This window comes from Vitis vinifera, chromosome 13 (genome assembly GCF_030704535.1).
Source record: "Vitis vinifera cultivar Pinot Noir 40024 chromosome 13, ASM3070453v1".
NCBI lineage: Eukaryota > Viridiplantae > Streptophyta > Magnoliopsida > Vitales > Vitaceae > Vitis > Vitis vinifera.
The window spans coordinates 26,716,588-26,741,877 of record NC_081817.1 but is presented as its reverse complement, the minus strand read 5'-3'; the positions used below and the strand labels follow the sequence as shown (position 1 = coordinate 26,741,877).

Sequence of the window (25,290 nt, the reverse complement as noted above, 5' to 3'; positions counted from 1 at the left end):
TAATATTACAAGGAAATTAAAACTCCTCTTGTTGGTAGGACACAAAATGACCCTAATTCGAGAAAATTAAAACCACTCCTATATCTCTCCAAACAACCGCAGTTAAAGAAATGGGAAAAATGTCAAGTAAAAGCATTTGGAAAGAGTAGAGGGAAATAAGATGGTGACAAACTGAAGGAGAGATTTTTTTTATTAAGAAACCATAAAAATCCACTTTCAAATAAAATATTTTATGCAAAATCTTATTTAAAAATTATTGAAGGCAATATTTAATTTTTTATTGACTTCCAAAATAAAATTTCAAAATAATTTCATTTTTATATACAAAATGTAATAAAACATATTATAATAAAAGTAGTTTTTAATATTTAAAATAAATGAATACTAATATAAATATATATGTAATAAAACAACTTCAAAGGAATATTGCTTCCTTTTTTATCTTTTTTTTTTTTTTTTAAGGTTTTCCAAATTTTTTACGAGTTTTGATAGATTTTCCATTTATCTTTCAATATATACATAAAATCTAATTACCTAAAAGCTGATGTTAACTTGGTAGCATTAATTTTTGTTTATTACACATTGTATTGGGATTTGTATTATTAATCTCCTATTCCAAAATTATTGATAATTGAGATTCAGAGGATATATGCTCACTCAAATCAGCATCAGGAAGTAATAGGTATGATGTCTAGAGTAAAACATAGCAAATGATAAAAACAAAAGCAATGCAAGAAAAACAATGTCTTTATTTAAAACTAAGCTTTGGAGAACAGTTATTGCACAACTGACAGATGGAAGCTGGTGAATATTTTGGCCTGATGGGCTTCGTTTATTCATCCATCTGTTTTCAGTCAAATGATAATTTGGCATGCAGAGCATAACAATGGAATCATGGTCAATAGACACTGATAACTCCGAGAATGTCTGTCGACTAGACGGGGGTTCTACGTACAACAACAAACATATAAAGGGTCAGTGAATGCCAAGGCATGCAAACAGAGCAGGAACCAACTTCCTTGGCTCTTCCATAGAATTAATTCCTACAAAACTTCAGAAGTCAATGGATAGGCGGGTATGTTGCCTAGCTCTGCTGTTTCATCCATCTTTTTACAGATGTATATATAGTGAGAATCTGGATCCTCCAAAACAAAACCTGGGAGAAGTAGCCCTTTCTCAGTGGTAGGAACCGGTTCCAAGTATGATTTTGCTGACGAAGTAGAACCTGCTGGCTTTTGGAATCCTGGTCTGGCTGCAATTATTTAAAAAAGGCCAGAGAAAGGACAGTGAGTAGAATATTAGAATTCTTCACCATTTGATAATGAAATGGATCATAGTAAGTGAAAGAGTAAAGCACACAAAACACACCAGGCCAGGACAAATATTATAGCATTCTAGATATCCAGAATTTGATATTGAAATGCTGAGAAATCAATAAACTACATGTCCATACACAACCAACAAGCTCTCTCTAAAGGGAATTCTGTATTCAGTAGTTCCATTCTTTTCCTCGTACACATTGCATCATTATCATTTTGAGGTCAGGATCCTATGCTTTTTATCAGAATAATGCTTTCAATGCTCTTGCAGTCAGGAATTCCATAGTCCTTTCACTACTTGAATGCCTAGAAGGAATTTCTTTTGTTGTTGTGAGAAGGTTAGTGTCTGCACTTTAAGAATATCCATATTCAAATTGGAATACTTATACAAATTCTCAGTCACTTGTTACATGGCTACTTGTTGTAAATATTTAGGAGATGATGCAACTAAAAGAAGTGACTATATAATGGATGTAAGAACTTCACTTTTTCCAAGCAAGATCCAGCCCAACAAATGTGAAAAAGAACACCAACAGTTTGGAACCAATCAAAGCGAAAGGGGTTCTTTGATGACAAATATTAAGCAAAATGAAATTACAACATTAAAGCATGAGTTGCTTCTAAAAACTAAATGATTAGAGAGAGGAAGAGGAGGGAGATAACCATACAGTGAGAAAAAGAACTTACGAATGACGTATAATACAACTTTCCAATTGTATACTGGTCGACCCAAATGAGGCATCCTTACTGTTGGATCACCATAGGTTATCTGGACATGGCAATTTGGTAACAGATTATCTATTTCAAATTTCCAAAATGAAACAAAGAACAACCAGAATCAAGCTTCAGCTTTGAGTATATGGTTACCAACATATAGATCCCTCCAGGTTTAAGAAGCCTACAACCAAGAATAAATTTTTTTAGAAACATTACAATAAGGTTAAGAAAGATTGAATAAGGTTAAGAAAGATTGAATAATTCCTATAGCCAACAGCATTCTAATAAGCTTTAAGAGGTTCTGAAGCATATGACCTGCTCACTTCCCCCAGCATTCGAGAAGCACTAATTGGAGCATCGGTCCCACACTAGAAATTATAAGAACACATTAAAATAAAATGAGAAGATGCCTAACAAAAAAATGGATGAAACATGAGTATATTTAGACAACTTACCATTAAAGAATCAAGAGTTCCTAGATAGAGGATTAGCACCCCATGTGTGTGACAGCAGCAAAGAAAAATTATTATTAACATAAAATGCACTTAGTTCAAACTTTTCAACCTTTAAAAAGGCATTGATGAAGGGCAGGACTATACCTTTGTCAATAACGCAATCGAATGATTCATCTGGGAAGAAACTCATATCCTTGACATCCATTTGCATATCTACAGCAATTTATTAAAGAAAGATAGCACAAAAACTGAGCCTTTAGTTTAAAAGAACATGGTAAAGTTTCATGAAAGGAATTAATGAAGCTGTTCGTTTTGAAATGATACATTGCAGTTGATGGATGTGCTCATGTTTCCTTCTCATCATCTCAATGGCAACTGATGAAATGTCAATGTTCATTATTTCTTCATACCCATCCTTGACCATGTCCTCTGACATAACTATAAAGTTAAAGACAAAAAAAAAAAAAACCTTCAGAAGCTTTGTTAGCAAGTAGAAAGGCTGTAGAAGTATCTTACAGCAATAATGCTGCAATTGTCAGATGACATTGTGGTTAAGCAAAGCTTCAACAACAAATCAACAATTAGCTTTGTGATATGGAGAATGACAAAAAGGAACTATCAAATAACAGGTATTGGGTAGAGGAAAAGACTGAGTTCCCCAAATTGTTGTTTTCAGGATACTCTGACTTTCTGAACTAGTTCTACATGAATTCAACCATATAAATACACCATCACCTCTAAAATTTGAAATTGTACCATTACTTCTTAAAATGACAATTTACAACTTAATTTAAACAAGTTCACAGTGTATAACATATTTATGGCATTGGAAATGCAGGTGCTATAAGACAACAAAAGGGTGTTTAACATAATGAAACATGACCATAAGCATCCCATCTGTATTTCCTTTGAGCTATTGGGACAATGATAAGCCACCTCATACCAGGGTGTATATTGAAATCAAAAGGAAAAAAAAAATCAAAACCATAAGCAAAGTCAAACTTTTCATAATGCAGCCAATTTGGTACATAGTTGTAAACCACAACTATATCCTTTTAGCTCCAATGAGTAATGAGTGAGCTTCATTGCTCCAACATTTCTCAATTTGATAAATAACAGAGTCACCACATTACCAATCATTTTCCTGCTGCTTACAGATTGAGGAGGTCCAAAACAACTTATTTTTCATTTAGAGAAATTAGAAGTGATTCATAGAGTAACATATTGGTGGTTACTCCATTCAAATTCGCTGACTTTCTTTCACAACCATACATTCACCATGCCTTTATGAAAACAACTGCTTCTTAGCAGTTTCAAATCTTTGCTTACTTGTGAACTTAATTAGATACCAGCAACATGAAAAGGAAAAGCTAGTTCATAAAAAAGGAGCAATCCATAATTTCTATGCTTGCAAGAGCAATGTAAACTACCAAACTTCCTTTTGATCATGATAGGAAAGGAAATCCTCTTAATGTGCAACAAGATTATCCTCTACATAACTTCTGGAGATGTACTGAGTTAGTATAATTCAGTAGTCTCTCACAAGCTTGTTACAGTAGAGAAGAAACAATTCTGAAATAGTATGAATCCAAGAATTCTTCTAATATCTCTCCCTAAATTTGTTTTCATCACACAATAACAAAGAGAAAAAAACAAAAGATACAGCTAAGAGCATTGCTCTGACAACTTTATGTGGCCCAAAAATCCACTATCTTCTATAAGGAGTGAGTGCACCTTTCAAACAAGGTGTATGAACATGGTCTACCTTACTTTCTTGAAAGCTCTTTTAGGTATAAGCTGTTTTCAAAGGGGTAATTAATGGGCCCTACAAGATTTAGAGGATAGGTCCCCCTTTTAGGAGTGCTACAAGGCTTAGAGGATATTTTCTGCAGGTATACCCCTCTTTATGGGTTGGGTAGTATCCACTTAGGACAGATTGACTAAGTAGGGTAAAACATTTAGTGTGTGTTTGATACGCGGGACTAAGGAATTGTAAAGAATATTTTATTTCCATTCCTATTCCCTGTTAATAGGAATGAACTTGGTAATTTCAATTCTTGTATTTGGATGCATATAGGAATGTAAGGTTGGAATGATAATTTGTTTCCATTTCAATGTCAAATAAAAATGAAAATGCAAATGAAAAAATAAATAAATAAAGAAATTACCAATAATATCCATATATATGGTTTAAAATAATTATTTTTTATTTTTATTTTAAAAAAATCTCACATTGTACATAATTAAAAATAATTTTTTATTTTCATTTAAAAAAATCTTTGAGAGTTTTTTTTGCTAAATAATAAAAACCTATTTGGGTGTGTGTTCTTAAAAATTTATAACATTATTTTTTTTGATACGTAAATCGAAATATATTAAGCAAAAAAGGCCAATAGCCACACAGTATACAGGAGATATACAAGGCGACTATAACCTCTCAACCAAAAAACAAAAGAGACCAAGAAGACCTCACCCCCCCTAGGTGGATGCTAGCCACTCTAAAAAACCTAGAAGGGATAGAGAATCCTCTCCAATATCCAATCTAGACCAACCCCACAAGTTACAAACAAAAAAATTCTTTAACTTCTGAATATGTAGCTCACCCCCCTTAAAGGCTAATCTATTCCTTTCTTTCCAAACCGTCCAAAATATACATAACGGGATGGATTTCCAAATTTTTTTCCTTTTTTTCCCCACAAAAGAACCTCTCCAGCTCAATAGGACCTCCTTTACAGTTTCTGGAAAGACCCACTTTACACCTACAAGCCCAAGGACTAATTCCCAAAGGGCTCTAACCACTGTACAGTGAATAAGGACATGATTTACAGATTCTTCTGCACAACCACACAAAAAACAGCAATTCGGGAGATGCCATCCTCTTCTTTGGAGTCTATCAAGCGTTAACACCTTCTCCCACGATGCCTCCCACGCAAAGAAAGCGACTTTGGTAGGGACACTATTCACCCAAATGCTTTTTTCCGGGAAAACAATGTCACTGGGATTGACTAAACCACTGTACGCCATCTTGACTTTATATCTACCGCTTTTTCCTCCCTTCCAAGAGATTGAATCTTCCTCCAAAGCCGGCCTAAGCCCTCTCAACTTAAGAAGCAGATCTCCTACCATGCCCACCTCCCAGTCATTAAAATTCCTCAAGAATCTTAGATTCCAACCTCCTTGATCAGAATTCTGGTCCCACATCTCCTCCACCGTAGCATTCCTGTCAACAGCCAAGGCAAAGAGGTGCGGAAAAGATTGAGACAACGCTGTACCCGCACACCACACATCAGTCCAGAATCTGATCTTATTGCCCTTCCCCACCCTAAACTCTAGGCTGTCCCAGCACCATTCATTTTCCTTCATAATCTCCTTCCACACCCCTACTCCAAACGCCCCATTAGGTTTTTTAGACCTCCACCCGTATTCTTCTTGCCCAAACTTTGCCCAAATCACCTGCTTCCATAGGTTCTCTCTTTCACATGCGTATCTCCATATCCATTTACCAAGCAAAACTTTGTTCTTTAGAAACAATTTTCAAAAACAAAGTAAAATAGAAAATTGTTCTTTTCATTTTTTTCACTAGAGAAAATGAATTTCAAATCAAGTGAGACTTTGTATTGAATTTATTAATAAGTTTAGCAATTTTTAAAAATAATTTAAAGCTCAAAAAATGTATATAAGACTAATTAATGCTTTAAATTCTTTAATAGATCTTGTAATTTTTAAGAATAATTTAAAATTTAGAAAACTAATAAATTAATTATAGACATCTTCATTATTGAGTAATAAATGTATGCATATAAAGAAAATTTTGGCTTATTATACCTTAAAAAAATTAAATTTTATTTGTTTTTATATTAATTTAAAATAGAATTGTATTAGCAATTATTAATTTTGAATAATTATTCTTCATTTTTAACAAAATATATAAATTATGCTTTTATAAAATGTTAATATCCATATTTTTATAATATTTATAAAATTTATAAAATCATATAAATAGTATAACAAATTATTAATTTTGAATTATTATTATTTATTTTCCTATCAAAAAAAAAATTATTATTATTTATTTAAAAAAATCAATTAATGTTAATATCTATATTTTTATAATATTTATAAAAAATATAATTTATGGTTTTATTATATTATTAATATTCATATTTTATTAAAATTATTTATTTTTTAATTTATTTGTAATAAAAAAAAAAATTTTAATAAGACATGAATTAAAGTTAGTTATATCATATAAATTGAATTTACAATTTGTGTTTTGTATAAAAATCAAAACAAAAAATTATTTTTAAAAATAACTTATCTAAAAAAGTCTTTAGTTTTTAAATTTTTGAAAAATATTTTTAAAAATAACTTTAGGGAATCAAAATACCTCCTATTTAGGATGAACTGAAATCCCACTTATAAGTGGGATTTCTATTTCCATTGGAATCACTTTTGATTCTATTTCCATCATCATTTAAGTTACCAAACATGGGAATGAAGAGCAAATGAATGAGATGCTCATTTCCACTCCTCATTCTCACGTAACAAACACATTCAAAAAGTTTCCTTTAGAATGCTGGAAAAACTAGGGGAATAAAAGGAAGGATTTGAATGTCATTTCATTTGGCAGCAAGAAAATGACAACCCATCTCCACAGAGTCAAGTAACGGTTTCCACTGCAATAGGAGAAGCCAAGAAGTTCTTGTTTTCTCAAAGTCTCAAATACTGAAACACCTAAAATCCTAAATATTTTTGTGCAGTTCTTTTCCCTATGCTCTCAGCAACTGAACAGAGGAATTTACAAAAAGAAGACCACCCAAGAGAAATTTCAATTCCTTTTTCCTTTCCCACCCACATCTTCACTACAAACAAACAGAGCAAAAGCAAACTTCCCTAAAAAATAAACCAATCCCACCTAGCCAAAGATCCTACTATTGGTCAATTCCAAATATTTCTCAACTTCCACGTAGTGTTTCAATTTCTTCTCCTTCCCTACACATTCCTACTACCGAAACTCAGGCAAAATGATAAGTAGAAACAACCCAAAAAAAAAAATTAAGAACACAGAAGAATGAATTTTCCCAAAAAGAAAGAACCCAACCCTACAGAGCTAAATGCTCAACGTTTGCTGCTCAATAGATGTTCTCATTCCCTGAACTCCAAACAAAACCCCAAAAATTTCAAGTTTTCATCCTTTCTCAGCACCCAAACAAAGCAAACAAACAATTTTTTCCAAATAGCTCAATCCCATTGAGCGAAATACAACACTAGCTCAATTAGGGCCATATTCCTTTTTTCCTCAAACCCCAGACAAAAATCCAAATATTCCCAGCACCAAAACGGAGCAAGAAAAAAAAATCTCAATAACCAACTCAACCCCACTTAGTTAAGTAAACTATTTTTGCTCCATTGAGGCAACACTATCATTTTCCCAACCCCAAACAAAAAACCAAAAGTTTCAATCTCTTGTCTCCCCCACACTTGCCCAACTTCCAGGCAGATCAGGAAACAATTTTTCCCAAAAAAAAAAGGCCCCAGCCCCACTTAGCTAAATACTCTATCATTGCTTAATTGAGCCATGTTCTTATTCCCCCAACTCCAAACAAAGAGCCCAGATTTTTTCAATTCCTTTCCCTTCCCCACACTTGCCCATGACGCAAATAAAGCAACAACAAATTTGCCCAAAAACAAAACCAAACCCCGTTTAAGCCAAATGCTCTATTATTGCTAAATTGAAACATATTCTTCCTTTCCCAACTCCCAAACAAAAGCCGAAAACTCCAATTTCTGACCCCTCCCCGCACTTTGCCAGCTCCCAAAGAAAGCAACAAACCGAACTCCCACAAAAACCCTAAATCCCAACACTAGAGTAATTCAATCCGAACCAAGAAAACAAAACACAAAATCCAAAAATGGGTTAGGCTGGAAATTACCGGCATTGCCACAACCAACCATAAGGACGCGAGACGAGGTGGGGATGTATCTGCGGACAAACGGGCGAAGAGCAGAGTAGCGCTGGTACCAGTCGAAGGAGCCAGCCTCCTGGATGTAGCGAGCGTCCCAGTAGAGAGCGTCGCCATAGTTGTAGGAGTTGCAGCTGGAGACGTCCCTGTACATGGTGGTGGAGGCGGCGGCGGAAGTGGTGGTGGTGGCGGTGGTTAGTTTTGTCTTTAGGTTGGGGATGTGGTTTTGCGGGTGTTTTCGGTTTTATTTTAATTTATGGTTGGGGGGTTAGATGTTATGTTAGAGACTTAGAAGTGATGGTTTGTTGCTTTTTGGGTTGTGTGCGTCTGATGGGGATTTGAGTTGGTGGGACATGTCTGTTGCCTGTCCAAAAAAAGTCACTCAAATAATTACAACAATAATTATATTAAATTTATTTATTCATTTTATTTTAAAAAATTTAAGATTACCATTTTCTAAAAATGTTTTGGAGAACATTTTACTTAAAATTTTTGAGAAAACACGATTTACAATAAAAATTTATTTTTTATTTTTTATTTTTAAAATAAAAAATAAGATGAAAATATTTTTTAATTATTTTTAAAATATTATTTAAAAAAATAATTATACAAACACATAAAATAAATAAAAATAAAACATTATATATAAATTTTATTTTTAAAAATAAGCTAAAAATATTTTAAATTTTTGACATAATTTTATTTTACAAAACATCTTAAAATTTATTTTTTACAATTCTTTTCAAAAATGGTTAGCAAATTGACCTAAATATTTATTCTAATACCTTTCTTTTTTTTTAAATAAAAAAAATTATATTAGATAAAACAACTCTTAAATTTTCCATCGAAAAAGTAATCATTTTAAAAAAAATCAAAGTATCAAAAAAATTTTACCACTTTAAATTTTTTAAAAATATAAGCTAAATTTTTATTTAAAAAAAAGGTAATGATTTAAAAAAAATGATAACAAATTTTACCACCTTAAAATTTTTAAAATATTAATATAAATTTATATTTTTTTTAGAAGATGCTCTAATTTTATATAAAAAATTTCCGATTTTAAAATTAAAAAAAAAATGAAATGTATCCCAAAGTTATCAATACTTATAAAAAAGAAAAGAAGATAGAAAAGATTAATTCCATTAAATTTTTAAATAAGAAAATTAGAAAATAATATAATACAATGATCTTGGATAATAAATTATTGTATGTGAAAAACGATTTCATTTATTTATACCTTTGTTTATTGGTATATCCTTTTTTGTGCTTTAGTTTTACTCTTTTATGGTCCAAATTTTACTACATATATCAAACAACTCATAGCAATAATTGAATATAGTACCCATCATGGTAACCTAGTTGGTCAAGAAGTACCCATCATGGTAACCTAGTTGGTCAAGACGAATGCTATGAAGTGTAGTCTTAGTAACTAGCACATGATCCTAGTTTAAATTTTGTCATTGATGATACTCTAAATTTATTTAATATTGATTATAGTAAGAGAGTGAGGTTTAAATTCTTATATAGAGGTTTGACCATGGAAGGTTCCTCAATTATAAAAAAATTTACTCAATATCGGTTGCTGCAGGATGGTCAGCACCGAAGTTTAAATTCTCATGAAGAATCCTATAAAGATTTGATTATAAAAGGTTCTTCGGTTATAAATAATAATAATAATAATAATAATAATTGAATGCGGTATTTATTTATGCATTAAAATTTTCTACTAGATAATATAACCATCCAATGAAGTAACTCCCATTGCTTTCTATAGTTTATTTCTTTGTCCTAGTTTTTATCTTGCTTTTACTACCAAAAAGGGTAAGGTTTGGCTTCTAAGTAAATTCCAAATTTGGTAATGTTGGTTGGTAAACCAAAAATTTTATAGAAGTTCCAAGATAGGAAATTTCTTGGAAGTATCATTATATCTTGAATTATATTCAGCCACCTGCACATTCATAATTGACACATTAATTATTAAATTTGGGTTTTTTTTTAGTCAATGCATTGTACTTTTCTTGATGCTTCAACCTTTTCTTTTTAATACCGGTTAATTATGTTTGAAGACTTTAAATTAAACCAAAAAAAGTTTTCGACCTTCAAAACCTTTTAAGGTAACACTGAAAATGTGGGTGGTGTATGTGAGTGAACTGTGCAAGGATGAAAATATTTATTTTCATATATCAGTAGTTGAATTTTATAGATTTATGGGATATATTAAGAAATATTAGTGAAATTTTTTATAAAAAAAATAAAGATTGAAAAGATTGAAGAAAAAAAATTAAATAATAATAATAATAATATATTATAGTTATTTTGTTGAAAATTTTGATGCATATATGATATAATTTATGAAAATGATATATAAAATTTTAAAACACATTAATACTAAAATAATGCATTTAATTTAGATATGAAAGAAATGATTATAATGCCTAAGTATTTTTTTTTAAATGATTATAAATATATAAACAATGTTTTCATAATCGGACTGATCATTGAATTGAAAAAATTATCGATTCACGGTTCATTAGTCGAACCGATGGTCGAACCGATGACGTCATAAATATATATTTTATTATTTTATATATTTATAAAAATTAAAAAATTAATAACAATCCACAGAAGTCTAAATTCATCCTCTTTATTGCATTTTGACTTCAAAGGCTATCCCAATTATAACAACAACCCAACTTTGTACCGAATATTTTTAAAGGTGCAAAACAACCTCAAAGGATGCTCATAGAATTAGATTCTCAAGTGTGGATATGAAATTCTCCTCATTTTGAACCGTGGCCATTTGGACCTCATAAAGGTTGGTAGGATTCCAGTCAGCTTGATAGTAGGGTCAAGATCAATAGTAAGCCTAGGACAGTAGGTGTGGTTGATAGTTATACTGAAGAAACATCCACAGAGAGCTTTTATCACACTGGATTTGACATCTATACATGGCGATTGGTGCCCTTTTTGTCTCAATTGACTGAAGCAAGCTTGACATCCAGCAAACATGTGCATTGGTGCCTTTCTCAGCAAGAGCACCAAATCTAGTGACCAAGCTAAAATCTCAAACCATGCCCAAAACTTAATGATCAGTGGTTGGTCCTGCAACCAATGTGCAATTAGCCCAAGGGTAAACAACATCATATTCCTCCCAGATACATTTTATAATGGATTAATTAACAACTCAACTACAAATGGCATCAAGGTTATGGTAAATGACGCACCTCACTGGGCGAACCCCACAATATATGGAAATAGAAATTTGACTCAGATACCATGATACCCAGGGGTAGTCTTTCAACACCTCGAGGATTTGTTGGGACCCAAATCTGAATTAGAACCAAGATGTCAAAAGCTCACACTAGCACAGAAAATCAGAAAAAAAATATACTCCAACGCCGGGGGCGGGGTACCAGCATGAAGGGAAGGGGAGGAGGTTTCCAACGCCGATGGGAGTTGTGTGGGTGTCGTAGGCTGCCGATGGGAGTTGTCTTGGTGTCGTGGGCTGCGACACGTCGACGGCAGGCAAAGCGACAGGCTGGCAAGTGCTGCGGGGGGAGGAGGGAGGGTTTAGACTTTGGAGGTTGCAGACTTAGGATTTTTAGATTTTCATTTTCTTATGTAAGACTCCAAAACCACGTTGTTTTGATGCTGTTTGTTTTTTAAAAATTAAAATCAATTGAATCAATTGGTTTGTTTGGTTCACCCAACGACCGTAGGTTCAAGCGGTCCGATCCCGATTCAATCCCAATCTGATCCGGTTTTTAAACATTATGTATAAGATTTTTTTTTTTATAAAAAAAACAATTGATAATGTTATTTGTAAGTTTATATATATATATATATATATATATATATATATATATATATATATATATATATATATATTTTGCCTTAGTTATCATGCAAAAGATATAATAAAATAATTAAAATTAATTTAATTATAATAATTTTATTTTAATTAATTTATAATATATATATATATATATATATATATATATATTTAGATTAAATATATTGTATGTATTTAATATTTTAATATAATTAATAAAACCCAAACTTAACAAAGTGGTGAGTGGGCCTCAATTCAAATCTAAGAACGGAGGAGCTATCAAACAAGCCATCAAAGTAAGATGGGCTTTACCGAAATGGGCTACGTGGCCCATTAGACCTAATATTAGAAAAATAAAAATAAAAAATCGATATTTCACTGATTTATCACTGAAAATTTTCAAAATCCCAAAAAAAAAAAAACTAAAAATCAATGTATAAAAATTAACAATAAGTAAATTCAAGAAGAAAATAAATTATCAAGCTTCTACTAAATTCATTAAAAATAGAAAGGAAAAAATGGGTTTTGAGCAATGTTTTCGTAATCGGACCGGTCATCAAATTGAAAAAGTTATCGATTCACGGTTCACTGGTCGAACCGGTGACATCATTAATATATAGTTTATATATTATTAAAATTTTAAAAAATAATAAAATCTATCTAAATTTTGATATTATCTATTATGTTTGTTGATTTTTTTACCTATAGTTGTCAATCAACCCTATATTTTAAATAAATTCAATAAATTAAAATTTCAATGTACAATAAATAAAAAAAAATAAAAAAATTAAATATTAAACATATCACTACAATTATAATCAATAAAAAAATTAAATATAAAACATCAAAATTAAATTTTAAAAAACTAAAATGGAAAGCTCTTTGTGAGGTTCTAGACTTCCAATCGTGGTGGGGATGGGGGGTAAAATGGATGGGAGGTTCCAGAATCCAGACTTCCAATCGTCGGGAGAGAGAGAGGGGAAGCTTTTCCAGTGTGTCGCCGGGGGTGGGAGAGTGATGAGACTTTGCAGGCGGGGAGGTGGCACTAGGTGCTGCCGATAGGATGATGCTCCAAGCGACAGTGGAGGTACTATTGCCAGTCGGACAATGCTCCAAGCAGCAGTGGGGGTACCAATCGCATGGGGAAGGGGGAAGGAAAATGAACTACTGGAGGAACTGCCCGGTTCGTCTGGTTCGCTAGTCAAATCGTCGGTTCAAATGATCCGATTTCGGTTCGATTGCTTTCCAATCTAATTGGTTGGACCGAACCGGAATCGTGACCGGCTGATCTAGTCCGATTTTTAAAACCATGGTTTTGAATCCCTAATTTAAAAAAATATAGAAAAATGAACTTTAACTTTTATAAGTCGGTTTTATCTACATGCACTTTTATAATTATTTCTTGAAATACCCTTTTATTTGAAAATATTAAATAAAATTATCAAAAAATTAATTTATCATTTTAATTTAATAAAAATATCTTCTAAATAAATATATTATAAATTTTTATTATATAATATAAAATACAAATTATTTTTAAAATCATTGACATTAACAATATCAATTCTTGTTTAACTAGAATGTCTAGGCAACAAAACAAAAGGCTATGAGCAACCAAGTCTGATTTAACTCTACATGAAAAAGAATAAATAAGTAGGGCACGAGCAAATAGTAGGGCATCATAAAGACAAGGTAAAACTTGACTAAGATTCAATCGGCCTCGGATGTGAAGTTACAAAATTATCCTTCAAGTATTATAACATAAAAGTAAAAACTCCTTTTAAATAATTATTTATTCACATTTGCCCTGACCCTCGATCATGGAGACCAACAACTTCTCTCCTCTCCTCTCTGCATGTAGCTCCTTTCTACTTCAAGTTTCAAAAACCCATTCCCAATGATAAATCTAAATAGATCAACAAAATAAAGAAGCTTTAGAGAAGCCCTTTCTTTACTTCAAATGGAAGTAGGCCCAACATGATGCTACACTACATCACAACGATGATGACTTCGATATTCATCATATGAGAGCTAGAGCCTTCAAGCCCTTTCTGTTTTTGAAGGTTTGGTCTTCATTTAGGTTTTAGTTTTCGTCATACCTTAGGTTTTGCCCAAATGGATTGTGCAAAGATATTTGACTTTTGTAAAAACTTTATATTATATTTTCTTTCTAATTTGGGTTTTGATTTGGCGTATCAACCTTCCCTCCCAAAGTGTTGGTCCAAGTGTGAATCTATCTCAAGCCTCGAACCCTTTCATTGAATCTTTGGATTTGGAACTTGTCATCTTTGTGCACTCTTTTATTTCCAACATTTTTCTTTCAAAGAACCATTGGGGCCTCTCAAAATTTTCTTAACCATTTTGGCTCTTTCAAAAAATGGTGTCAAAGGAACAAAGATTGTGAATTTGGTCATTGGGGATTTGTGGATTGATGTAATGTGGCTAGTTTTTGAAAGTTCAATCCCGCCATCTCGACACACATCGGAATTGGGACGATATAGGAGCAAGTTTATCCTTATTTTTGTAAACGAATATGAGCACTCATCAACATGCCTTGCCCTAAGTTTGGGACCGGATGGAAAAGGATTATATAATTGGAGTAAGAATAGTATAAAAGTGTCCATCTCAAACCCAAGTTCTTGTCATCCAACTATTGATGCATCCTTTTATAAAAAGTAATTTGAAGTTAAAAGATATTTACTCATAAAAGTGCCAACACTTAATTAAAAAAAAATAATATTTTACGCAAATGTTAAATAATTTAAAAACTATACAATTTTTAATAAAATTTAATTATATTTGATTTTTCTTATATTTTTTTTCATAATAAATCACATATAAAAAAAATTATTTTTCATATATAATAAATGTTAAGAATTTGTTTGAAAATTATTCTAAAAAACGTTTTTAGCTTAAAAAGTATTTTTGAAAAAAAAAAGTATTTAATAAAATTCATAAAATGCTTTTAAATTTTTTAAAAATCACATATAGTATTAAAAAATTACTTGTAATGTTCTTTGGAGAAACAGTTAGAGTGCGTTTAGTAGTGATTTTAAAAAACGTTTTTAACATTTTTAACACTTAAATGATAAAAAATTTTAAGTGTTAAAAAAGTTAGAAACACTTCTTAAAATCACTATCAAATGAGTTTTTTGAGTATGTTTGGTAGTAACTCTATAAAATGTTTTTAATATTTTTAACACTTAATTTTTTTATTTTTTTTTAAGTATTAAAAATGCTAAAAACACTTATTAAAATCATTACCAAACACACTCTTAGAGTGTGTTTGACAATGATTTTATGTTTCTAATATTTCTAGTATTTCAAAAATAAAAATTTTCAAGTATTAAAAATATTATAAACACTTTTTAAAATCACTGTCAAACACACTTTTTAAAGTCAATTTGACAATGATTATAAGAAACGTTTTTAACCCTTCTAACACTTAAAAAATTAAAAATTTTGAGTGTTAAAAATATTAGAAATGTTTCCTATAATCACTGTTAAACACACTCTAGTTTAGTAATTTTTTTAAAAAGAACATTTTTACTAAAAATACTTTGAGTAAAAATACTATAAATGTATCAAATACAAGAGAAAGTTCCTAATACTATACAAGTATAAATTTTTTTTAATCTAATAAATGAGTTTTAAAGTTGTAAGAGCTCTTTTGGATCTAAAACGAATAATATGTGAATATGGTTCATTCTATGATATTAGAGTCAATCCCTGATCCTATAGGTTTGTTGGCAATCCTATGGAAGACATTAAGAATGTTGTGCCATAAAAGGTGTTTGCAGTGTACCAATTAAAAAATTAATTCCATACCAATTAAAAAATTAATTCCAAACCCCACCTCTTAAAACCAATTAAAAGACAAAGGCCAGGCGTCAGCGTCCTTCTCTTACTCACAAGTGCATACCACCCCACCACCACGCGTCACCTCCACACCGCTCCTCCATCTCCACCTGTCAACCGCCATAGCCATGGCTCTTAAACCCTCCAAAAACCCACCTCACATGAGCTCTCACCACCATCTGCACCCACATGGAGAAGACAGAAGATCAGATCAATGGAGAAGAAAAACAAGAGCATGCGCTTCCTCCGATGGCACTCAACCATGTGTCTAGGCTGTGCAGGTCTGTGAAAGAGTCCATAGATTTCTACGTGAAGGTTCTAGGGTTTGTGTTGATTCAGAGGCCCCAGGTTCTGCATTTTGATGGGGCGTGGCTGTTCAACTACGGGGTTGGGATCCACCTGGTGCAGGCCAAGGAAGAGGATTACTGTAGGTTGCCTGATAGAGATCACTTGGACCCCATGGACAACCATATCTCCTTCCAGGTACTTCTCATCAGCTTTTCACCCGCCTATTGCAAGTTATCAGTTTAATGTTTTTCTTCTGTTTTTCTGTTTGGATGAAAATAAATTAAAGAGAAAAAAAAAATACTAAAATAGAACAACTTAGATATGTTCTCAACATTTTCATCAGTGGGTTTAGTGTTGATTTTGGTTTGCTGCAATTTTTTTATGCTTACTGTTTGATGTTTGAATAGGGTTTGTTGGATTCTGAAAATAAGGAGAAGAGGAATTGTTACATATTGACAGTCTCTATTTGAAAAAATGGAGCAGAGTGGAGGGTTAAAGGAAAGAGTTTTATACAAATGAACCTAGGGTAGCGTTTGGGATTGGGAGTTTTGTCCAAAAGCAGACCTTTAAAAAAAATCTATAAATTAAACCCGACTCCAAAATAATGCTCATTATATTGGATCTCTATTACGTAGATTTTCATATCATAAAACCAATAGTTGGTGACTATAGTTTTGAACTTTTTTAAAATAGTCAAAACCGTTGTTGACAACTTTTACTTTAAGCTTAAAATCGTAGTATTATGGTTTTGATTTTTTTTTTTTTTAAAAAAAAAACCTACTTTTTTGTCAAAACTCTACAAATTTGTTGTTGATGAATCCTTTCAGCAGATTAAGACAGTCATTTTCTTTGGGTAGCCAAGCATTGAGCTTAATCGAGCTGGAGGATTGGACAACCATAACCAGAGTCCTATTTTAAAAGGGTAATTAGTTCTAAGTAACATATCTTTTGAAGCTAATAAATTTCCGGTCCCTCTAAATCAAAAGAGGGAAGACCATGTATACTTTATAAGACCGTGTTTAGAAGGCTAGAACAGGGAACATGGGTAAGAAATCAATTCCACCCCCTACTCATTAACGTTTTGAAAATGAATTTTTTTTGTTATATATCTTCTATTTTTTGAGTTTTACTCTAGTCTATTAGAGGCCATATGTACTCAAACGGAAGAGAGGAAAACAAGTAATTACTAGGCCATGTGTGGTTATGTTTCAGTGTGAAGACATGGAAGCAATGGAGCAAAGACTAAAGGACTTCAACATAAAGTACATGAAGAGGACAATAAAGGATGAGCATGGAACTGCAATCGACCAACTCTTCTTCAATGACCCAGATGGATTCATGATAGAGATCTGCAACTGTGAGAACCTCAAGCTTGTCCCTGCAGGTTCATTAGGCCAAATCAAACTCCCACTTGATCGACATAATCCTCCGGTCGAATTGGCAAACGGCAACCATGGTGGTCATGATTTAGCTGAATTGCCATGATTTGAGTTCTCTTAATTTCATTTCTTCTAGCTAGGTAACCTTTAAATTTTGTTCAACTAGTAAGATTTCTCATGAAAATATTTTCTCAGATAATAGTTGTATGGTTGCACCAATCAATGGAACATTTTTGCTAGGAGTTAGGGTTTGGTCCACTTGTGTCATGGAAATTTTATAGAAATAAATGGTAATGAAAATGGATGATATTGTCCATTTTTACTTTCTAGTTTAATTACAAAGATGTTATATCAAACAATTAAGTTTACTCATTAGTGAGCGTTTCACATTTTATAAATAAGGTGACAAATGATCACCAAATTAAAGCTTATTTATAAATTTTCATTTACTCATCTTAAAGACGAGTAATGAAAGTCATTTTTAAAGTCTATATAAGACTTCCTATAACTCGTCAAGGGATATCTCAAGTAAGAAAAGCCTATTTTTAGTCTTTCTCTAGTTTTTTAATTTTTTTCTAGTTTTCTCAATTCTTCTTTATACAATATTTATAGTTTGTTTCTCGTTTTAGAACACAATATAAGTACAAATTGTTTTAAAGTTATATGTGAAATTGGGTCATAAGATAAACAAAGATATTGTATTGTATTAGAGACCGTGCAAATTTCATATAAATGAAATTAAATTCCATATAAATAATGTTTTATATTCTAGCAAATTCAAAAGAACTTTCTTTAGTCTTAAAAATATGTAGAAAAATGAACACTTCATTAATATTGTTTTAGTTTCAAACTTTATAGATAAATGAGGATGAATGTACTTAATTAATTATTATAAAGAGGGGGATGGAGAGATAGTGGTTTAAATTGGGTGTTGGTGTTTTTGAGAAATTCGAAGAATTAAAATAATAGATTTTGAAGTTAAAATAATATTAATGAAACACCCATATTCAAAAACATTGTAATTACTTGAATAGCATATTTTAGAGTTAAACTAATTTTAATAAGTCAAATATAACTACTTTTATTAAAAAAAATATTAATTATAAAATATTTAATAAAAATTAGAGTTTGTTTGACAATAATTTTAAAAAGTGTTTTTAGCATTTTTAACACTTAAAAAAATTTATTATTCAAGTGTTAAAAAAGTTAAAAACATTTTCTAAAATTACTGGTAAATGTACTCTTAATCTAAGTTATTGTTATTTCTTGTTTTGATTTTTTAAAAAATTATTTTCATCTTTTTATTTATTTAATCCATTGGAATTTTAGAAATTGAGAAATTAGATATGTTATACTATGAGGGACAAACATCCAATTTTTTCATCAAATCCATAGAAATAAAATAATATTATAATAATTAAAATTATAAAACTCTTTTCAATTCATAAAAAAAAATATAAAAGAACTAGAAATACATTAATTAAATATCTTGTGAAATGCATTTGAATGTATTTGCAAGCTAGAAAGCTGCTTGTATACAACTTGGCCCTCATAGAAAAACTGTCATCAACATCTACTATCGATACATTTTCCAAGGATAATTTCACATTTGCAAGCCAACGGAATGCTTGATTAGCATGCTGCCCCATGTACTTCTTGATACCCCATTCAATTTTTCAAATTTTATAGGTTCTATAAATTCTATACACTTCCCATCCTAGTGATGAAGTGACAGACTGCCTTAATGTTAGAGACCCAAAAAATAATTTTGAATTAAGGTAGAAATTTGGCAAGAAAGGCAAAATAGAAGGAAGAGAAAAGGGCAAATTTTCATAAAAAAATAAGACAAGGAAAGGGAAGAAGAATGGGGGGCAGGTCTCATAAAAGTCCATTGCCTTTGTAAAATCCAAATGGGTTTGTCAAGACCTTTTTGAATTATATTACTAGAAGTCAAGTCATCACGAAATCCATCCTTTTTTTTTTTTTGTCTTTAAGTAAAGTTTAAGTCAAAAAGATGAATTCATGGAGGATGCTTCAATGAGTTGTGATAGATTTTGGAGGCATGAATAATGTCAAAAACTTATTTGTACTTGAAAATACATATATTGTATGAAAAGTATGATTACTAACATTATTATAATTTCACCTCTTGTGATATTGAATTTTGTATAAATATGGGAATTTATAAAAATTCTTTTTAGAGACAATGAATCTTTCGAAAGTGCTTACCCAAAAAGAGATATACCATTTCTTACAACATGTTAAAAGTTATTATGAAAAGGCTAAAAATAATAAAGTTTGATCCTTCTTGGATGGTCAATAAAGTCTAGAAAGAAACATAATAAAATGGATTGTGATGTTAGGAATTCAAAGTTTCTAATTAAAATTAATCCTTGAATTCAAATAAATCCCAAAGTAATAGTCCTGCATCTAATAAGTTTAGACTGGAATTTGCAAATTAGATGCTCATAGTATTTCCTTTTAGCACCATGTTTCTCAAGTCTATACTCTCGATGGCAACTCAAAATAACTTGATTTGTTAATTATAAATTATTTGACCCTTATTTACAATAGAATCAAAATACTTGTTAAAAACATTATATATCACAAAAAAAAAAAAGTTAGTACAACATCAAAGTAAATATATGCATGTTCACATATGTATCGTTCTTTATGTAAGGAATTAATAGGGTAGGACCATAGATCCCGAAGATCCTCAAAAGGCGTATGGATACTTATTTATTTTATTATTCAATGTACATAATGACTGAAATCACTTAAAATAAATTGTTTTCCTTGTTTAAATCAAGATACCACCTACATAAACATTGATTGAACCAAGATGCTACATCAAAAAACTAAAATCAACATTGAAAATCAAAGAAATGACTAATAAACACTTAAGACACATATAAGAATGACAAAAACTATTTCTATAAAAATGAACTATAACAATATCATACAATAATATTTTCATCCATACAACTATCATTTTTTGAAAGTTATCAACACATTCCATAGGACACAAATTTTGTCTAAAAGTGTTTTATCAGGACATGTTAAGATGCAAGTCCTATTTAGATATGGTCTCTTTTAAAAAGCATTTTTCATATTATATAGCATGTGTCAAGACATCAATGTTGTCTAGATATTGTTTAGATGTTATGTTATCTAAATATTGTCTTTAAAAGATATCTACACATTTTAGAGTAGTCAACCCTTATGAGTGTCAACTAGAAATCCCTACATTAGGTGGTGTGTTTGCACATTCTAAAATATTCACCTTGAGCTTTCGCCCTATGAAATATATCTACACATTTTATAGGAGTAGTCACTTCTTATGCATACCGAAAACATTTTTGCTAGTTGGATAGTAGACAACACATCCATAATCTCATGCGGGTATGACATACTTCTTGTCCACCACATGATTCATTTTAAGTCCATTAGTTGTCTTGACTTTAAAATACATTTAAATATTATGTGAAAGTACCTTTTTATGAGGGTTATAAGCTTTTATCTTATAGAAAATGTGAGTTATCATATTACACGTATGACTAAAATACAATCCAACAACTATTTTCTATAGTAATGCTCATGTTAGATATGCTAGACTTTGAACATTTTTTAGACAATGTGGATCCTCTCATACTCTTCTATCCCTTTCCTAAATCCTTTTTTATCCCAAGTTTACTTTAAGTGACTTAATTTATTTTATAATCAACCCATTCATCAATAAATCACTAAAGCTACTTTCCAAGTAATACCTTGTTTAGTATTAAAAGGCTTCAAACTTTCAAAACTTCTATTTGTTTCTCTAAACAAATGGTAGACACTTCATAAGACGAATCTTCTTTTCCAAAGAATTGTCCCTTCCATATATATGAAATAAATTGAGAAGATAGTAAGGGCAACTTTGAATAAAAGTTGGTCTCTATCCTTAGATAAATATTGTCTTCTCTAAGAAGTTAATTTCTAATGATCCTTTCTTCTACTAAGTACCTAATTAACACCAACCTAAAAGGAGAATCTAAAGGTAAACCCAAGTACATAGATGCATGTTAGATGCCCTACCCTTCAATCAACTATTGAAACTAAGAATTTCATGTTCTCACGCCCTACTTCAGAAATAAAATTTTCTATTCATTTTAAGACCTAGAACCATCTCAAAGAAAAGAAGGTTCACCTCACACATAACAATTAATCATCACCATTTCCTATCAAAGGAAAGAATTTAGCAAATAATAAATAAAAAAAATTTATACCCCTTTAGCATTATTTCCTTAGTCATAAAGCCTCAAAGGAAGCCATTATTGATGGCTCTTTGAATTATATAACTCAAGGCTTCTACACAAACAAATATGAGGAAAATGGATTGCCTTATCTCGAAACTACTAAGATTGGTGAAAAATCTTTTCTTTTTTCAATGTAGAGAATTTGATTGTAGTGTTGATAAACTTAATCCACCTATACTTCTACTTGAAACTAATTTCTGCAACACCAATAACAAAAAAAAAAAAAAAAAAATCTTACGACATAACCTTTTTAATTATTTAAAGGACAAGTAATTTCAACATGAACACTCTTCACTATAAGCAATATTATATTGAAAATCAGACTTTCCAAAAGTTATTCTAGAAATTAAATGCTACTTTATTATTGTTTTTTTTTTTTATATGTTCTCCAAGACCGTACCTATTAGCTTATATGAGGTCCTAGATAAATTATTAAGCTATGGCGATCCTTGATGCCTTTTGCATCACATTTCTTAAGCACTAGCACAAAACACATTGCATTCAAGACTTCATGGTACTAAACCTAAATCAACTTTATTCAACCCATCTTTCGGAATGCTAATACATCAATGTAGACCTTCTAATCATGAGGATTGATATACTATTGGTAGAAAAAAATATATATATTTGCATTATTTTTGTAGACCTTGGGTAACCACTCATCATTCATCTTTAAATTTTCAACTATTGAAACTAAGAATTTCATGTTCTCACGCCCTACTTCAGAAATAAAATTTTCTATTCATTTTAAGACCTAGAACCATCTCAAAGAAAAGAAGGTTCACCTCACACATAACAATTAATCATTACCATTTCCTATCAAAGAAAGAATTTAGCAAAGAATATATAAAAAATTTATACCCCTTCAACATTATTTCCTTATTCATAAAGCCTCAAAGGAAGCCATTATTGATGGCTCTTTGAATTACATAACTCAAGGCTTTTACACAAACAAGTATGAGAAAAATGGATTGCCTTGTCTTGAAACTACTAAGATTGGTGAAAAACCTTTTCTTTTTTCAATATAGAGAATTTGATTGTAGTGTTGATAAACTTAATCCACTTATAACAAATATATATATATATCAAAAGTCTCATTGTCTACAAGCAATATTATATTAAAAATCAAACTTTCCAAAAGTTATTCTAGGAATTAAATGCTACTTTATTATTGTTTTTTTTTTTTTTTGGTAATATGTTCTCCACGATCCCATATAAATTATTAAGATATGGTGATCCTTGATGCCTTTTGCATCACATTTCTTAAGCACTAGTACAAAACACATTGCATTCAGGACTTTGTGGTACTAAACCTAAATCAACTTTATTCAACCCATCTTTTTGAATGCTAATACATCAATGTAGACCTTCTAATCATGAGGATTGATATACTATTGGTAGAAAAAAAATTATTTGCATTATTTTTGTAGACCTTGGGTAACCACTCGTCATTCATCTTTAAATTCGACAAGATTTTTCCATTCTTGATATCCTTGGAAGCTAATTTCATTTTTTTTAGCCCTTCACTTATCATTCCCATTGTGGAATTATGTGTGGGAATGCTAGATGATGAATTATGGTATATGATATATGCAATAGGTAATCTTATCTTATTTAATTTTATTCTCTTTTTGTTTAAAAAAAATTGTTATATTGGCTAGCTTGGTAGAATCTCAAGTCATGCACTTGCTCCTTGCTCAAGTTATAGAAAAAAAAAAAAATTAAAATTGAGATAAATTACTATAAGAAACCTTAATCTTTTCAATCTTCAATGTTATTTAATGTAGAATTCAATTTTCATCATGTTTTCTTATATTAATTATTCTCCCTATAAATACTTATTATAGAAAATGCTTTGCTGGTTCATGGTATGCTTCCAAACTTTCTTCAATCTTCCCTTTTTATATTTTATTTTTATTATTTTAAAAAAAGGTATATATTAAATAACTATCAAATTAAATAGAATAGCAAAAATTTTATATCGGCAATCCAACAAGTTCCAAGTCAAATTGAGTTTTAAACAATTGAAATTAAGACTTTTATAATTTTACTAGTTAAGTCATTTATTTAATAAATAAGTTTAGCGTTGGTTTACATATATTTTCTATTTTCTGTTTTTAAAATAAAAAATAGTAATATCTTCTATATAAAATATAGTAATTCTTATAAAAAAATTATGTAAGTTGCTTTTACGTAATTATTATTTTTTTAAATTCTCGAGGTAAAGAAGTTTTTTTTAATATTTCAATATTTTAAATAATTTGTAAAATCATTATCTTTTAAAAATAAGTGTCACTTACATTTTATATAAGAATTACTATATATAATTAAAAAATGTTTGTCCATTTTTTTTTTAAGGATTACTATATCTTAGAATAAGGAAGTTAACACATTTTTTTTTCAATCGACTAATTTGTTTCCTTTGTAAATAATTTGTTTAATATGAATCTAAAAAATTTCCTAATTATCTAAAATTATAACTTAGAATATAACTAATTTACTAATAAATTATTTACAAAATGAAACATATTATTTAAAAAAATAAATAAATTAGTAATAGAAAGAGAATATGTTAACTTCCTTAAAAACAAAAAATAGTTTTATATTATTAAGAATATAAAATAGTTTAATTGTTTTTAGTTATTTTTATTTGTTAAAAAATAATTATACAAATATGAAAAATTATTAAAAATAAAATTTTACACATAAAATTTATTTTTAAAACATATTAAAAAAACATAAAAATATGATTAAAATATTTCAAATTCCCAAATACATATTTATTCTAAAAAAAATATTAAAGAATCGTTTTTAAAAATTGTTTTTTAGAATCGTTTTAAAAAATAGTTACTGACCATACTTATTTTTAAAATTATTTTAAAACATTGAGATATCAAAAAAAAATTTATAACCTTAAAATTTTAAAATTTCTAAGAGTGATATTCCAAATTTACAAGATGTTCTATTCTTATATATGAGTTTTTTATTTTAAAAACAAAAAATAGAAAGTGTATCGAATGAGATACGAAATTACCTCTTAAATATAATTAAATTACTTCTTTAAATCAATAAAAATAGATTTTAATAGAATCAAATTATCTCTAAATTTATAAAATATATACATATTTTTGTGTAATTAATAGTTACATGTAAATAGATATCAAAATAGTGATGATGGTTTTGG

General features: G+C 30.0%; 2 protein-coding genes across 2 annotated transcripts; one reads left to right on the top strand and one right to left on the bottom strand.

Annotated features, from left to right (window-relative positions):
* Positions 1-729: 729 nt before the first annotated feature.
* LOC100258533 (uncharacterized) lies at positions 730-8,749 on the bottom strand. The gene is made up of 8 exons (XM_002272373.4): positions 8,425-8,749; positions 2,816-2,929; positions 2,636-2,704; positions 2,492-2,511; positions 2,352-2,404; positions 2,187-2,217; positions 2,007-2,088; positions 730-1,252 (listed from the first exon to the last, which is right to left on the bottom strand). The coding sequence occupies exons 1-8, from the start codon at positions 8,606-8,608 to the stop codon at positions 1,044-1,046; spliced, it is 762 nt and encodes a 253-aa protein (XP_002272409.1). The 5' UTR covers positions 8,609-8,749; the 3' UTR covers positions 730-1,043.
* Positions 8,750-16,281: 7,532 nt separating this feature from the next.
* LOC100244855 (glyoxylase I 4) lies at positions 16,282-18,146 on the top strand. Its single transcript, XM_002271283.4, has 2 exons — positions 16,282-16,627; positions 17,645-18,146. The coding sequence occupies exons 1-2, from the start codon at positions 16,334-16,336 to the stop codon at positions 17,915-17,917; spliced, it is 567 nt and encodes a 188-aa protein (XP_002271319.1). The 5' UTR covers positions 16,282-16,333; the 3' UTR covers positions 17,918-18,146.
* Positions 18,147-25,290: the final 7,144 nt, after the last annotated feature.